Source organism: Fistularia commersonii, chromosome 11, assembly GCF_037954325.1.
Source record: "Fistularia commersonii isolate RoL2024-O1a breed Wild chromosome 11, RoL_Fcom_v1.0, whole genome shotgun sequence".
Taxonomy (NCBI): Eukaryota; Metazoa; Chordata; class Actinopteri; order Syngnathiformes; family Fistulariidae; genus Fistularia; species Fistularia commersonii.
In genome coordinates this window covers 5,611,166-5,628,975 of record NC_141294.1, presented here as the reverse complement: position 1 = coordinate 5,628,975, position 17,810 = coordinate 5,611,166, and the positions used below count along the sequence as shown (strand labels likewise).

At 37.9% G+C, this 17,810-nt stretch overlaps 1 protein-coding gene across 1 annotated transcript; it reads right to left on the bottom strand.

The window, feature by feature from the left end:
• Positions 1-2,497: 2,497 nt before the first annotated feature.
• Positions 2,498-5,698, bottom strand: eny2 (ENY2 transcription and export complex 2 subunit). The gene is made up of 5 exons (XM_086155845.1): positions 5,495-5,698; positions 5,345-5,419; positions 4,997-5,067; positions 2,837-2,911; positions 2,498-2,714 (listed from the first exon to the last, which is right to left on the bottom strand). The coding sequence occupies exons 2-5, from the start codon at positions 5,410-5,412 to the stop codon at positions 2,641-2,643; spliced, it is 288 nt and encodes a 95-aa protein (XP_086011971.1). The 5' UTR covers positions 5,413-5,419; positions 5,495-5,698; the 3' UTR covers positions 2,498-2,640.
• Between the last annotated feature and the right edge of the window lie 12,112 nt (positions 5,699-17,810).

The following is a 17,810-nucleotide window of genomic DNA, read 5'->3' as shown; positions in this document are numbered from 1 at the left end:
TATCCTCTGAAGCAGGTGCACTCTTCTGCCCAACAAGGAAGCATTTTATCACATTATTTCTCCAGCATTTGTTTATCATATGAGCTCGGTCTTGGCATCTGTTCTCATCCTGCATCGCCTTTTCTTCAGTTTGTTCGGTAAGGGAACTCTCTATGATCTTTGCACGCTGCCAGTCTCACCGGAGAGAGCACCTTGGAGCACCTAAGGGAGTGAGCGCGCGGGATCACACTTTTGGCTCCGTCGGCTATTGACACAGCTGCTATCAAGCTGAAATGATCTAATTGCAAGGGTGGTGAACAGTTCTGCACTAATCTACCAACATGCACCAAAAATCCACATGGAAATACATAGAACATGTTGGTCTTTTCCCTCTAAATGTCACTGCATACTACTCAGACGAGGCTTGATATTAACTTTGAAGGAATTAGGGATCTCTTGACCTTGTGGGTTGCCCCACACATTTGGTTCAATCAGGGGCTCCCTCACAGGATACACACAATCAGCAGTTTCCTTAAACTCCGAAAGGAGTGTTTTTCATTTTACTACATCTCTGCCATCCACATCCAAGTCATGTAACACCAATCCAAAGCTTGGGAGAGTTGGATTTTTTTTTTTTTTTAAATCATGTTTTCCCTTCATTTGCACAACTTGACTTTTCTATATATTTGTTTTTATGATGTGTAGAGTCATCTGGTTTCTGTACAGCTCCTCGGCAGAGCCGCGCGGGTCCTGAGTGATGGCGAAAAGCTGAGAACAGAGAGTGAGAAAGTAAATAAAAAATCTATATGATAATAAATTGCATCACAAGTAATTCTATCCAGTGGTGCTCTGTGGTTCACTGCAGTGCGCTGTGCTTGCTTTAAAAGTGGAAACCCTGGGAGATCTGCTGATAACATAGGGACTGATGTAGGCCATTAATGGAGTGCGTGCGCGCGTGCGCCTGTGTGCATTGGATCGGGGGGAGGGAGGGATATACAGTGCTGTATATCAGCATGTTGTCACCTGGGTTGATGTCACGTCAGGTCTGTCGGCAAAGAAAACACCCTCTCTGTCTTGGTTTGGTGACCGACGCAGAGTCACTCACTACCCGCTAATGTCCAATTCGTGCCCAGAGGTGCGTTGTTTTGAGTTCACGGCCCCTCCGTATGAAATCCAACAAAAATCAAGCATTATGTGTGTAACTATAGAAAATGTTTGAGCAAAACAAAACCATTTGGCTCAGAACACGAAGTGGGGGAGAAAAAAAGAAATATAAACTTCATCTGGACCAAAATGCATTCGATGGTAGTTTTTTATTGACTTGATGGAGAGGTGTTGAAGTTGTATGACACCATCAAAACAGAAAAAAACACTAGATTCAATAAACAATCAGCTAACAGCCAGGATTTTTTTATTCACTATGGTGTAAGTTGTTTTGGTGCCTGTACCTGCTCGAACACTTGTATGCACTTGATCACTTCATGTGTTACCCACAGTGGACCTTAAAATAACATGTCAACCAGCTCTAGTGAAGTCACCTCTCCCTGTTATCCAGCCCCCACTCTACCCTGTTGGGAACAGACTGTTATTCTGGGAAGCCTGTCATTACAGGCTCCTGGTTCTCTGGATATAGGCACATTTAATCAAAGGACAATAATAATTCACAGCGCCAGCAAGGTGTGATTCATGGAACCGTGGAAAAGTCCTTTTTTTTCCCTGTCAGCTGTTTCAGTTTATTCTGCTATTTGTCAAAGTTTTTAGTCCTACCTTGAACTCAAGGCGTGACGCTGGCAGTTGATAGGGAAGATCTCATCAAAAGTTGAAATAAAACATGGACCAAAATGACAAAATGAATTAATTCTTTTTTGGGTGTAGATTGTTCAAGCTGAATATAATTAAAATGTTTTTAATAAGACAACTCCCTGCAAGCCTCTGATAATGCAGTATGAATATATGAACTCTTGAGAATGTAGAATTACTCTGGTTTCCAAATCTGTGTTGTACCGCGGGGTTTATAAGTGGGAGTTTAGCAAAAATTCAATCTTTAAAATGTAATCTTTAATCTCATGGTCAAATACTGTTTTCTTTCACTTGTTTTCCAACCATTAACTACTTGGTGGTTGCAAGCTAACCAATCATCAGCTTGCTGTCAATTTTTAGAGATGTTTTCATTTCGGCTCTGACACCAACATCGTCTAGTGAGTAGCACTCCGATCCTTTCCCACCTCTTCCTCAGAAGACGTCAAAGACACCCTGTTCACTGTCCAAAGCCCCTGGTGTCCTGCCCTTCGGCCCCGCAGTAAACAATTGAGATCCCCTATAATTATCTGTTAAAAACAATCCGACAGGTTCAATACACCAGTTTGTATTCTAATTCACTGACAAACTCAGTCTTCTTTAACATACTTATATGGTTTCCCCATTCAAGCCAGAACCCAAATATGCCCGGCCTGTTTGTTTTGGTAAAATGCAATTAACCGATGCCAACTACAGCAACATAAATGAACAATTTTATTAAAAAAAAAAAAAAGTTTCACACACAAAAGGGCACATACAATTTCACGTGATTTTATCCAAATGTTAATAACCATAGGCACTATATGGATTGAAAACAATTTCTTCAACAAATTAAAAAAAACAAAAACAAAATTTCAAAAATAATTATGTGGCATGCTGAGTGAGGAAGGCTCTTATTCTCTGTAGAAGTTCTTTCTTGACACTGTCTGGCACCAAGGCTGAAAGAGGAAAACGTGCCCACAGTTAAAACAGCTACGGAAGAAATTGAAATATGAAAAGATCTCCATGATTCAGGTTTGTATCGTTTTTGTTAAAATGCAAGCAAAATAAGGAAATGTACCTCTTCCTTTTGGTGTGATGTTGACCATCAGGTCCTCTACAGTGACATGCTCCAGTCCTTTTTCTTTGATGACTTCTGCAAATAAATGCTATGTTACCAATTTGTAACTAATGTTAAGGGGAAACAGGGTAGAACAGTGAACCTGTACAAGCACTTAACTCTCAGCAGGCAGTGAAGATTAACCACGAACATGGCTCCAAAAATATTTTTTGTGTGCAAGCAATTTTGAAAAGCCTTGTTAATGTAAAATAGAATGAAGATTAATCATGTTAAAACACTTATATTTGCAAGCAAAACATTTGTTTCGCCCTTTTCAGACAAGAGTGTTTACACAAGTAATGCTGGTAGGGGTTGCTCAGTTACGGCAGAAATCACAATCCAATCATTGACCAAGAGATTGTTAAAAACAATTACTCAGTAAATAGGGAACATCATCGTATTTCTTTTTTAAACTTTAACACAGGGTTTTTGTTTTAACCTGATGTTTACAATCTGTCCCCTTAGAATCCACATTCCCAGAGAATATGGGTCATTATTTTCAATTGCGGGATCAGTTGTTTCACCACCAAAAGGTGACAATTTTAGGAACTCTCTTGTATCCTTAGGATGCTGTATATTATCACCTTGTATTAGCTGCACCTGCTATATTATTAAGGCGCTTTGGCCTGAGGGTGGCAATAATGTGCCAAAAAGCTAAAAGCTACTAGTAGAAGAATGCTCATGCAATCTGTGGTTTGATGGTTTAAGAAAAGCTGTGGCAAAACTTTCTCATACAAGACTTTCTATATGATTTGTCCAGATAGAATTTTGGTGTTGTGTAAACAAACTAAATGGCACCGGCCCTTTTAATAGGGGTACATGCCCTTTGGATCTGTAATTTTCTGTGCGTACCATTGAAACGAATGCTAAACCATGGAAAGCACGTGAGACACAAAACAGTGCTACATTCAGAAACTTTGAATCGGAATCAAAACAAACTTTATTTATCCTCGAGGAGCAATTAGGGCAAATGATACCAATGACAGATGCTTGATGCATCTCCTATCAATTCAATACTATGACAAATGATGTTATACAAAATCTGAAATCCATGGGCATTATGTTTTTTTTTTTTTGTTTTGCTGCAGATATGGAGGAGATTATCTTGGAAAATCAAAAATGGACTGAACTGAAAAAATTTTACTTTTGTGATGGAGAAAAAAAAATAAGGGAATGGCATCAATAATCATCATTTAACCAATCAAAAAAGGTAACCTGTTGAAGCTCTGTTGTTCAGAGACTAACCAAGGAGATTTGTCCACCGAAGTAAAGAGAAAGATACTGAAAACTGCGTGGTTTGATCTGAGAGATACTTGACATAACCATCATGACAACATATCTGTTATATTGTCCTTAATGTTGATTCATCACTCAGTAAATTTTAATGTATCAGTGTTGGAGGAATGGAAATGCAAGAACAGACTCTCCCCGAGGTAGACAACAACAGTTTTTTTTGAGAGATACTAGACATAACTATTATGACAACATATCTGTTATATCGTCCTTAATGTTGATTCATCACTCAGAAAAATTTACTGTATCAGCATTGGAGGAATTGAAATGCAAGAACAGACTCTACCCGAGGCAGACAACAACAGTCTATTTTCATAAAAACAGTTATGTGACCACTGCTGCAAAGGAAACGTGCCCTTCAACTACAGGCAAAGCAAGGCAATTAACACATCATGCAGCACAATTACAGCACAATTCTCTTGCAGCACAATTACTGACTCATTTTTGTGATCACAAGAAATACTGCCATAAAAGGTGATCCGTTGTGTATCGTTTCCCTGTGATTTCCCAGACATTGTTGTTCCATGTTGTCTTTATCATGTGTTCGTTCAGATTATAGTACTTTGAGCTTGAATTCTTTTATTCCGTGTGTTCATCAAATAATAGTATGACTTCATAAATCTCTAAATGGTGTTATTTAAATGAAATTAAAGAGACAGGATTGGATACTCGTACATTTTGAAAGTGTATTCTGGTTTAAACTCAGACTTAAAAATTGAAAATACGTTGCAATACAATTTGAAGTTAAAGACATACATTTAATAATTTTGGCAATCATATTTTGAACGAATGGAGGAGAGGAGGGACCTACTTATGCTAAATGTTTACCTTTGCAGTGCGCCTTCATCTGGTCCTTCCACCCGCACTCTGTGAGCTTAGCTCTGAGAAATTCTTCCAGTCTGCATAAGCACAAAAAAAACGTGATTATCAACTTTAACTGCGAAGCACCACTTTAAGCTTCTCTAAGCATATGTCGCATTCATAGTGTGGAGCAGAAATGACTGCGTGCATGTATTTGCGTGTGCAAGATCAGCACAGCGAAGGAAGAGAATCACGGTGAGTTTGTAGCTATCCTGCAGCACCCCATAACATGAACTAGCAATAGCATGAGTATTAGCATTAGCATTAGCATTAGCCAGCCTACTTGTCGAAACAAATCGTTGTGCCGCAGCTCACCTCTCCCTCTCCCCCATCTCAGTCAGCTTCTGGTTCATCGCCGCTCTCATTTTGGTCTCTTTGCTCATTATCTTCCTTAAAAGGGTGATAATATGTCAGATATTAAATTGAATGCATCCAGAGGCTATAGGCGACTGACATTACACTTACTTGGGATGTTATGATTTGACTGACGGCGGAGAAATGAGTCTTCGGCGTCAATTAGCTTCGCCACATTCAGGCGCATATATAAAAGTTAGGATCGGAAAATTTTCATTCACAAAACTGCAGACAGAGCCGAGGTAAGCAACGAAAAAAACACCTTTGTGCAAGTCTTAGCTTTGGTAGCTACATGAACCACCTGAGATTTTACCATCAGCAATGTTCCGGGGGAAACAATGGTTGCGGCAAAGGTTCCGAGCCCCACCGAGACCACGAGATGCAGTACCTCGAATGGCCACAAGGGGACAGTGTTGGCCATTAATTCCAGTTTCCAACGCGATTGTTTTCTTACGGTTGTTACAAAGATTAAACCGAAATTACAGATTTAATGGGAATTAAACCGATTTTCAGTTAAAAAAATATTCTTCAAACTCAATTAATACTAGGAAAGAAAATGTCAAAGTGAATCAATATCAGATCCTGTCTATGTGAGTACTAGTAACACATAATTGAAAAGGCAGTTGTTTTTTCCAACTTGCATCGCACATAACCTCAGTTTTTAAAACTGTATTGTATCTATTTAACCCTAACCTCTGCAAAAGCTGAAGTCTTACCCCAGAGGATTCATTTAGAATTTACCTGCTGGTGAACATGCTCAAGCTGGGTATCATGGAAAGGATAATCTTCTGTGAAGCATCCTGTCGGCACTATCAACCTTCATGAGAACCTGTAGCCTGAGGACGTCAGCTATAATAAGCATGTTATAAGTTTCTGTCTAGTGTGATCTGAATCCAGTTGTGTAATTGCCCTAATACAAACCGCATTTGATAAATTGCATGATGACAGTGCACTTGCATGAGTGTTTTTAACCATTGCATTCACTGAAAGCAATGCAATTTCTTATGATGGATTGACAGTTCCTTAGTTCTCTATGGCAACATATGAATGATATGCTTGATATGATGAGCAACGGTGGAATTTTATAGAATAGACATTCTTATGGGCAGTATGTGCATTGCACATTAAAAAGGCATTGTTCAAGATATAAAGGAGTGCACGGAATACCATTAATGTGAGATTCTTGTCTTTCAGAGGACAGTCAAATAATGTTTCCTCAAAACTACTGTATGTCTTTTTAATTACACATTTCTTTCATCCATTTGAATGACAGAACTGTCTGTATGGACATGTTCCAATACTGGTGTAATTAACACCCAGATCACATGAGTTCCTATTATTGTGCAATCCCTTGTAGTGTCAAAACCTTACAAATTGGGTTAAAGAAGGCAGAGGAGGAAAAGCAGTTTTTTTTTCATCATAATGATCATAATACATTGAATATTAGTGAAAAGATGAACGCTAGGAAAATGGTGAAATGTATTTTTGCAGGTAATACGAAGAGAATTGAAAAAACAGCAGGATACAAAGCCTCATTTTCTGGTCACTGATGTGGTAGGATGTTAAATTAAAGCTGCTTCTTCAAATTAACTGACACTAGATGTAGGAGAGTGGAAGTTGATTTGTGGATTATTTTAATAGTCACTTACTATCCAACAATATTCATATGGCGCGACTCGACGGTGGTTCATTTGGGAGGGACACTGGACTGCAACAAGAAAAAGCAGTGTTCCCAGGGGGGAATCTAAACCAAAAGATCTGCAATTTATGCTCTCCTCCTTCCACAAAATCCCCCACACACAACTAAGCTTAATCGTAAATACAGAATATATAATAATATATAATATCCAATGTTGTTTGCAAGAAAAATGTAGCCTCTTATAGGGGTGTATTAGTCCCAATAAAACCTTTTTAATGATTAGTCAGTCTATTGTAAGTCTTTAAGCCACTGCAACATTTTCTGATAAAGTATTTCATTATCTTGTTAATTTTTCAATTTGATCTAACTTTATCCAGGTTCTACCTCTGGAGATCAATTTCCACTCCTATTGTTCACCCAGTATTTTGGCAGAAAAAAAAAAAAAGGTGTTTTGTTTCTTAAATTTGTCAGGACAAATGAATTGTTTTGTGAAAGGATTAACTATGAAAACTCATCAAAGAGAGTAAATCTTATCACTAGCCCAAGCTCTTTTGCAAATCCACAGCTGTAATATTCCAATCACACCTCTAATGTATTTGCATATATCCTGCTGCATGTTACAGAAAACAGAGTACATAGAGTACAAGGTTTGCACATTGATAAACTTACAATACATTTAACAGAAGATTGAATATTGTTTTTTGTCTCAATACCTTTCTACTCGTATAAATGCTTTGGATCGTTTCTTTTGTGATATGAATTTGGAAAATAATGTTAGACCTCCAATAATAAGTTGGAACAGCACTGAGCCTGAAACATTCAAAATTCTCTTATTTAAAGGGCAAATATTATCCCCTTATTACAGAAGAACCTGTGACACAGCTACATTTCTGTTCTGCTCAGTTGCTCAGTTTAATTAACCACTTTGCCGACTCCTGCTAGCTGCTTAAATTTAATTGCGTCTGTTTCATTTATTCCACCCTAAAATCAAACCGTGTTACATTTAGCCTTAACTCTCAGAGTACTCTGCCTGGAAAGTTCAACTTCTTTAGGGAAAGTACAGCTTTTAACACAGAGTGACAAGGCTGAGAGATTTTACATGTAATGCACGAGGCTGTACAGGAGTGAATTTCATGCCCAAATAGGAGGATCTACCATCTGAGAGCTCAGAATGGCCCCCTGTCTGTCTGTGACTGGAATTTAGTCAGGCTTCGCTTGTGGTGAAGGGGGGAAATATTCACCCGTGCTCTTCACCCTTCTTGACAGACTGACTGATGTCTTACCTGTCTCAGAAAGAGTAATAGCCCTATGTGAGAGAAGATGTTTCCATGTCTGTCTGTTTGCGGGGCCTTCATTATTTGCCTCCAAGCTGAGAATATCCCTGCCTAATGAGAGGAATGTGTTTTTTTTCTCTTTTTATGCATTTTCCAATGGCTACTGATACTCATTTCTACAGCTTGGACACCATTGGAAATGTTTTCGCCTCTGTTTACTTTAAAATACGTGCCCAAGTAGATGTGCATGCCTTCAGGATGGAAGGGGAGGAACTCTATGCAACAAGGTATAGAAGGAATTTCTCTCCCTCTTTCAAGAGACTTCTTATCTTCTCTCCCTCCCCCTCTGCAGTAGACGTAGTCCCGTAGCTCTCACCACACTTATCTGGTTCAAGCAGCCTGGAGCAGCTGGATCGCTCGAGGAAAAGATGTGCCATGCTCCCTGCAGAGCAAAAATCCACAATGATACAATGACCATACGCCATGAGAGGTGGTTTGAACGTGGTGCTTCTCAGCATGAGCGTAGCACAGGACAGATCTTTTTTTTTTCATGCAAAGTGGCAATTATTTTCCCTGCCAGACATGATGGTGCAACCAGCGAATAAGTGTGGAGGAAAAAAAGAGGCCAATACTGAGGCTCAAAAGCAGTTGATAGTTCAGCGAGTTCAGCCTTTAGCCAAGAGCCCCAGAGACTGTCCTGAGCCTACATTAAATTGGTAGGTTATATAGTTTTGCTTTCAAGCTGACCAGAGTTTTATTTCTAAGAAGTAAGTTTTGTATCTGATGTGCTAATTGTAGATATATGCTGCTGCACTGGCTTGCATAGCATACATGTTCTTACACCATGAAGTATGAAGGGGAGGGTAAAAAATGTCTGCAAATGAAAAATCAAGTCTCTATCTATAAAGAGAAAGAGCAATATATCCCATAAGTGAGTGTTTTCTTTACGATTGTTGTTTTCTCTTACTGTCATATGTCAGTGTGTATTGTGACGTGTTGCGTTGAGGGAATGCACGCAAAACACATTCATCATTTTCACTTGTGAATTTATGTCAAATTCGTGTGATAGTGGTAATGATGTTGCAAGTGTGATAGTGGTAATAGTGGAAATTCGTGTCATAGTGGTAATGATGTTGCAAGTATTCATGATTCTTTATCCTGACTTTGAATGTTCAAATTGAACACTCAATCATTTCAATCGGCCATCTGCTCTTCAAGCATCTGCCAAAGCTGGACCACTTGTATCTCCTTAGAAGCTTCCAGGGAACACTATTAGTAGCACTTCTGCCCATCTGAGACCTTCGTCTTCCTTCTCCCAGATGCACTATACACCACTGGATAATGCATTTCTGGCATGAACATGATCACTCAAAAATTTTGGCTCAGTAGCTTAGATAATATTTTTCATGTATTTGCCTAGTCTTCTCTGTTCTGCATATTTTATTTCAGTCATATGGATCACCAGGAGGAGTGTAAAAATTGAAAAATGATCTTTGCAATGCTTGTAATACTTTGTGTGACTGACATGCTGTAGGGCTGAATGATGCTGAATTCAAAGTATTCAAAGCGCCAAGGAAAGAATCAAGTGGAAAATGTCTGAAAATGCATGTTTGTCTCGACTGATCACTGCTTGAGAGAGAAACAGAAAGAGGGAGAGAGAGACAGGGATCATTTGAGAAAAAAGACATTTTGTTGTGCAATTTTGATATATATCTTGTAGAGGATGGGTGTCAAACTCATTTTGGTCCGGGGGCCACATATGGCTTAATATGATGTCAAGGGGGCTGGACCAGTAAAATCATCACCTAGAGGTGACGCCAAGTCCAATTTTTTTTCCTTTGTTATAGTGTAAAGGAGGTATAAACAGGTAAATTATAAAAATCTTTATATTTAATTAACTATTCCTCCCAAAAATAAATGATGAAATAATATTAAGAATGAATATTAAAAAAGAATTGTTGAAATTACACCCTCAAAATACTGTTGAATTAAAAGAGAAAATGTTGTCACCTTGGGAAAATTTGCCACTAGAATTTATTAGAAAATTGATTGGTAGGATGCATAAGAGGAGGAATAATGTTTACAGGGCGAATGGTGGCTATTCTCGTCGTTAAATCAATCTATTTAATGTTACCGTTTTTTGTTTTTTTTTGCTATCATTTTTGTGTTTATTATAGAAATAAGAAAACAATATATCATTTTAACAATGTCACAAGACTTTTTTTTCATCCAAAAAACAATCTGTTTTCAAATTTTGAATAAAAAAAAAATTGCAAAGTTACTTTTTCAATTTTTCCTTGCCCTTTTTTTTTTTTGAAACCCAGTGTATAAAACCCCCAGATGCATGTGAGAAAAAACACGCAGGCCGTACAAACACAAAGATTTGATTTCAAGCAGGGAGCCACAAAATATTGTTCCGAGAGTCGTAATTGGCCCGCGGGACGCAAGTCTGAGACCCCTGTTGTAGAGTAACAGGCGATGTCACTAATTTTAAGCTATTTTTGTTCATTAACTTCCCATCTAAAATCCCAAGTCTCAAGTATTTTATCAACTACATTTGATTTTTTTTAATTTATTGTAATTTCTTATCAGAAATGATGTGACTGACAAAGGAAATTTTGCTCATTCAATTCACTTTTAAAGTCTCCAGTCTTAAGTATTTTATCAAGTAATTTTGATTTTTTAAAAATTTGATAAAAATTCATTATTTTGTTTGATTTATTTATCAAGTCAACAAAGCAAACCCCAGTTTTCAGTTGAATAATGTGTTTTTCTCGGATCCCCACGGGAGATTACATAAAGTAGTGAGGGGCAAATGGGAAAACAAAGATAACTCTGGATAACTCTACTGACACCTGCACATTATTCATTGAAACTTTCAAACTGTAATATAAACCTGACTTAACTAAGGGCATGTCTTAAATTACCACAACCTCAGCATCCTCAGGATCCTCAGCACCCTCAACAGTCACAGCCTGACAAGTATTTTCAGCTAAGTCATAATTCACTGCTGTTTTGAGATCAACCACCTTGGTGAAAATCACCAGGAGGAGGGCGCTGTGGGAGCTCTGATGAGTGTTTTGACTGCTCCATTTCCTAACCGTGGCACCCAGACGTATAAGGAAAAAAAAAAAGACGTGGCAAGGAGAGTTTGAGGTTTAGCTGCTTCATAAATAACAAAAATACCGTCAAGTTGTGACGCAAGAAAATTGTTTTTACTTTAAGTTGACTGACAGACTCGTAACGAAGAAATGAGTGCCGTTAACTCGCAGAGTTGGAGGTGCCGCCACAAATACCCTTGATAATGCTAACTAAATGATGATTTGGACGGTTTTACACCAATTAGTCATCCAAATAACAGAATTAAAGGGATTTTCTAATTGAGAATGGGCATGGCAAAGCGTGAAACCTGTAATCAATAAATGACGAGAGAATTGCGGACTATCAACACCAGATGATGCTTTATTTCTATAACTCACAAGGATCCAGTTACAGGCTGTCACTTGAGATTCTGGCAAACTTACACTTACTCAACAACGTGTTAGCAATGTGACAAAACTCGACAATGACAAGTGAAAAAGAAAGTTGAAACAAAATCCAAGGCAAGCTGCAGGGCAGGCAGTAGAAAGCGCAACTGATAACATTTGACATTTATATTTCAGAGAGTGGTTGTGGCAGAGGACATGGCCGTAGTCATGGAGGACAGAAGGCCACCTACTTTTTTATTGGTTTGTTGAAAAATGCATTAAGTAAAGGGTTGTCTGGAAAGCAAATCATCCTCTAAAGTGACAGATAAAAATGGCAAAGAGGGGATACAGACATTAAATATGTGAGAAAAACAACTCAGCTCAGTGACAGATGACACATATACAAATGATCAAATAGTTGATATGATTGATTTCACCAAAGTCACACTGAACAATGATAAAGAAAGAATTGTGGAAGAGGCCAAAGTAGGTTCTTTCTTTTTTTGTAAAATGATTAAATTTCAATTTGATTCTGCCATTAAAGGCTATTGAATCAATTCTCAAATGTGAGTCATTTAATAAAACTCTTAAAATCACTGGAGAGTCAAATCATCTGCCTGGTGAGAACTTTTTACACCAGGATTAACATGAAGGTTACTTAAAATACTCCTTTGTGTTCTCTCTCCACTCACAATAAATTAATAGCCGTTAATAAAGAGCAACTGGTTGATTATTCACAAGAAAGTTTTTCGTATGTTTTATCAGTGAAAACTTGCAAATATACCTTTGTAGATCTGTGATGACTGACCTACTCGGGAAACAGATTGACTTGAAAAAAAATGACGGAAAGATTTAGAGCCTGAGATGAGGGCAAGCAACGATCTGATCCGATGAGAAAAGACATCAGATCAAGAAGAATTTATAAACCTAATAGTAGTGGTAATATTAAAAGAAATGATAAAGCATCGTCCTAGATACAGATTACATATCACCTTGTTTCATAAAACCGAGCGCTATATCATGTGAGAAAATGTATTTCATTAAGTCTGACACATTTAGAATGAATGAAATCGGTGATGTTATAAATTGTCTGTAAGTCCAAAAAGAAACACGATATTGAATTTTGAGAGGCCATCAAAATGCCAGCACACACTCTTTCATATCCAATATCCAAAAAGACATGGAGCTGCAGTGAGCATTACACCCGCCTTTCACCCGAGCTTTCCTGCTGAAAAGAAATGTTAATCGTCCAGACGAATAGAGATTCGCTTTAGATTTCCAAGTCACAGACTCGTGCAGGTGCTTCAGATAATACACATTTACACACAAACCTATCTCAGCTCCCATCAGATTATTAGTGGTTTTCTATTGTTGATCTGACACCCACACTTTTAGGCCTTGAAGTGTATTAAGACATTCAATTTTGATAAACAAAAAAAATATCTTTTGGCCATGACTTCATCTAGAAGATTATTATAGCTACATTAGGCTCTGATACAATTGATCTGTGCTTTGTATAAAAATAAGACCAGCTCTCAAACTAGAATATGATGATTTGGACTTGTAGCATGCATTTTATGTAAACTTGATTTTTTAAGCATACCTCAGACCCATAGAAGGTGCAGAGACAGCGTTTCGAATACGTCTCAAGTGGTGTATCAAGATGTTTATCAGCATGTTAAGACCACAAATCCCACATGGAATGTCTGTAGTGTTTGCTTCACTAGATAATGTTTTGTTCAACAAAGACATTTCTGAGAATCAACATGTAACAGAAGAGACAGGGTTATTTATGGAAAGATATGGGACGACTCATTGTTTTTATATATTGGACTGACTTGATCTGCCAAACTCAGAATGAGCAAGTTATTCTGCTGTTAATCTCTGTCACATTTTCAACCCAGCTTTAATTCTCACAAGAGAAAAAAAATATTGATAATAATATTATTGTAGTACACATTGAATATGGCACAGCTGCTGTTTTTCAGCATTAAACTCAGTGTGTGCTTTTATCAGAGTTGCCCATTATGCTTTGTTACAAACGAATTATATGGTTACACACTGTATGGTAATTTTTTATTTGTTCTTTTCGAAGAGATGCAGAAGAAGCAAAGCGTGGATGCTGATACTTTCCTGCTGCTCCATGTTAATAACAGAGGGCAGCTCTTTGTGCTCTGAGGCTCCCTGACTTAATTAACTAGAGGGGCAGTTGGTCTTAATAAATGGTTCAATTGATGAATGTATTTGTCACCAGACTCGCACTATATCACCCCCAAATACACGCACACATACACGCACACACACATAAAGTGACAATTGGATGGCTCTCTGCACACCCAGCCCAAAAAAAGGTGGTCACATACAGCCAGTGTTTTCTCAAGGCACTTTTTTTCCCAATAGCTGCGAGACAGGACCAGTTATCATGGTGTCAGTGACAAAAGAGGCTGAGCCAAAGTGTTTGCCACCGACCCACTGCCGCTCCCTAAACTCTTCATTTATCATGACACGGCCAAGAATCAAGGTCCAATGATTGAAAACTAAAAATATCTGGGGGAATCGAAAGAAGTAATCGGTCGGCTGCAAACAGGGTCCTCTCTTTTCAAAGCATTTGTATCTAAAAAAATCTTTTTATTTTATTTTATCGATTGATTTTATTTGTTTGGATCCATGGATATGTGTGTTTCTGGGTATGATTTCATGTTTCAGTTCTTATTACATATTATTTTTGTTTTGACAGTCGCTTTCCTTTCTGAAATGAAATCTTAAAACTTGAGTTTGTCCTGAATAACACAGTATGTATGCATATATGCATAAATAACCTTCAAATGGTGCATTATCTGGCAACCTATTCCCTTTATACACCTGTCTTGTTAAACAAGTTATAATGAGTTTGCATTCTTCAATCTGACACCTGGAAAAAAAATGATATGACATGAAAAGGGAAAGCCTATCTCTATAACTACTTTATGCAGCGGTCGGTCCAGGCTGCTTAGCCACTGATTGATGAATTCTATTAGGGAAGAGAGAGAAGGAAGAGGATATAAAATTTGGTGTGGCAAACTGAAACATCCTCCATGTGCAAAACATTCTTAGGTAATTTCCATTTTGTTTTTCTTTTCTCCCACCTCCATCACACCTTAGACATATCTATGCAAATACTAGATTGCATAGAAACTATGGAATTGCATAGATTGCATAGAAAATATGCAATCTAGAAAGCTAAATTTCTTATAATGGAGTTAAAAAAAAAAACTGCCTTTGCTCAAACATTTTCACTGTGGGTGTCCACTTTTTGGAGTGAAACGAATAACAGGGAGAGATGGGACGGCCTTTTTATCTGCTGAATAAAATCACTAAGGAGAACAGAGGGGCCAAATGAACAAGCTCTTTGTCACAGTCTACAAGTCAAAACAGACCATTCCTCAGTTTAAGACAGTGGAGGGGATCGATGGAAAGGTGAAAGATTGGAAAATAAATGTATTGAGTTAACTGATCAAAGAGGAGGATTGAAACTTTTGGATGTTGGTCAAGTTTATTTATTTTTTTTGTTGCTGTTTTTATACTACCAAGGATGGCACAGGTGATGGTGAGTTGACATTTATGTCCTGATGTATTAGGGACGCAGAGGGAGGTCAGAAGGACAGCGAGCAGACAGAAGGTCGGGGGGAGGTCAGAATGGAGGTGAATTGGCAGGACTGGGTGAAAAAGTAAGGAGGGAGGCTGAACCCTTTGACATGTCAGTGATATGTGGGTATTTGAGTCAAGTCTGTGTTTGATTTGAAATTATGGTGTGTTAATGTGTTTGTGGTTGTGATAAACTGGGAGTTTTGCTTTTGAATATTTTGATTGCGATGCTCTATGTTGGTGTGTGTGGTGTGCAAAATACTATGGCTTCAAGATTACATGACTTGAGTTACCTGAACAATGCATGATGCTCAAGTAATAAATAAAAATGAATGAAAGTTGTGAATCCCGATGACTTGGATGATGCTCTGATGCCACCAACAGCATGAATAAAGCAATGTTCTTGGAAACAGCAGATCCGCTGCCAATCTCGCTCCTCAATCAAGACATGATACCTTTCACGTCACCTACTTTACAGTTGTTGCTCATTTTTCACAACATTTTCACTTATCACTCAATGAGATGAACCTATCATTATTTCTTGAAAGACAGGTTAGAGCACATTGCTTTTTTAGCATGTGAATAATTATATTTAATCTCATAGTGGACACATTTGTCTGCTTTGCCTCTACCTTTCATTCTTCCTCTTGTACTCTATAATAAACTTGTATAATTCCCAAATTATGAAGCGACCCTTTATTCTCTCAGGTTGCCACAGTAACTGCAAAGTAACCAGCATTTCATGTCGTATAGTAGAGTACCCACGACACCCTGTGAAAGGGGGTCAGTAAGTATCCGCTATTTTTCCGTATCCCTGAAAGGTTAATGGATTACCACAGAAATTCTTCCCCAATGTTCTGTTTTTACCAGCAAGCTTTTTGAGTTCTCTCTCTATTATGATGTGAATGCTGAAGAAGAGGTTTTAATGTCATAAACAAAGACGATGGCTGTCAGAAGCGTGTCGTTTTTCATGTTGCGTCTCATCCAAAAGTTTCCTCCCTCCAATTCTGATTACACAAATGGCAGGATTTTTTAGTTTAATTTTGCGCCATAAAAAATTGAAGGGGGAAAAGAAAATACAAATGCATCATGTAAATTAATTGTGGTGTAAAATGATATAATATCATGATGTGACTGTTCTGCTGCTCTTTTGTTTTATATAAATGTATTAACTTTAACAATTGCCTTTAGTATAAAACCAGTATTGATTTATAGGGTGTGAGGATTCATTTGCATTGTAACTCAGGCTGCTGCTCTTATTGTAAGTAAATATTTCAATGACTTTTATTTGACATATAACGCTGTAGGGTCCCTGAGATAATTGATGACAGACTTACCTCCGTCTTGCATCCAAAATAAGACTTTTAAGGTGAGAAAGAATGGACACAAAGATAGTGGGCGGAAGTTTTATCAAAAAAACTGCTTCAACTCTAGGAATTTTTATATGTACAGTATAAAGTAGCCTGGAGCCCGCCAAAGTATCTCACGGCGTGATTAAAAAAAAAAAAAAATCTAGGTTTCTGTTTCTCACAATTCATATGAAATATATAGTTGTCACTTGTCTTTTGTAATCAGTTTCAAATCAGGGGTAACAATTGGGTTAGCATTTTATAAAAATAGTTGCGGTCCGGTGTTATCTGATACAGCATTGATGAATATACTGTTGCTCACCTTTTTGGGGAGCTACAAGAGGATGTTTTTTTCTGTGAACGTCGGCTGCAGGTACCTCACAGTGTGTTCAGTCTACGGAAACCTCCAACGGCCTCTAATTGACAGAGGAGATAGGAAGTGACGAGTAGGCAACGTTAACCAGGCAAAGATAACACTCTGGAGGAAATTCTGAGAGGGCAATGTCTTCAGGGAGCAAAAAGAGAGAGCAAGGAATACCACCGGATCGATGACTCTGAGTCGAGAACTTGTTAAGGAGAAACCATTCAAACGATTAAAATAAAAGATGGTTTTCTCCCAAACGGAGCTGGTATTTCTTTAACGTATACATTCCTATGTTTTGACCATTTCCATAGTAGATGTCTGATCGAGAAGAAACACTACATGCAATAGTGATATCAAGAAATATACGCAAATTTGCAAAGGCCCTGATTCCATTCAGGTGTTCAAGCTTATTTCTTCATCAAATTGACATTAAATAACCCAAGATACTTTTCAGGCTTGTTTTTGCCAAGGAAATAATGAGTCTTTGTTACTCAATATGAAGTTTATGTTTTTTCTCTTTTTTTTTTGAATGAGACCCCTAATGGTCATTGTTCAGCTCAAGTAGTCAAACATTGCGTCAGTAAGCTGTTAGTAACGGGGTTTCAAATAGTGCATCACCAAATGTGACAGGATGAAGAATAATTAGAGATTATCTCAAAATGCTCTATATGGTCCATTAAACATGGTGTATTTATGTCTTTTTGGCTCCT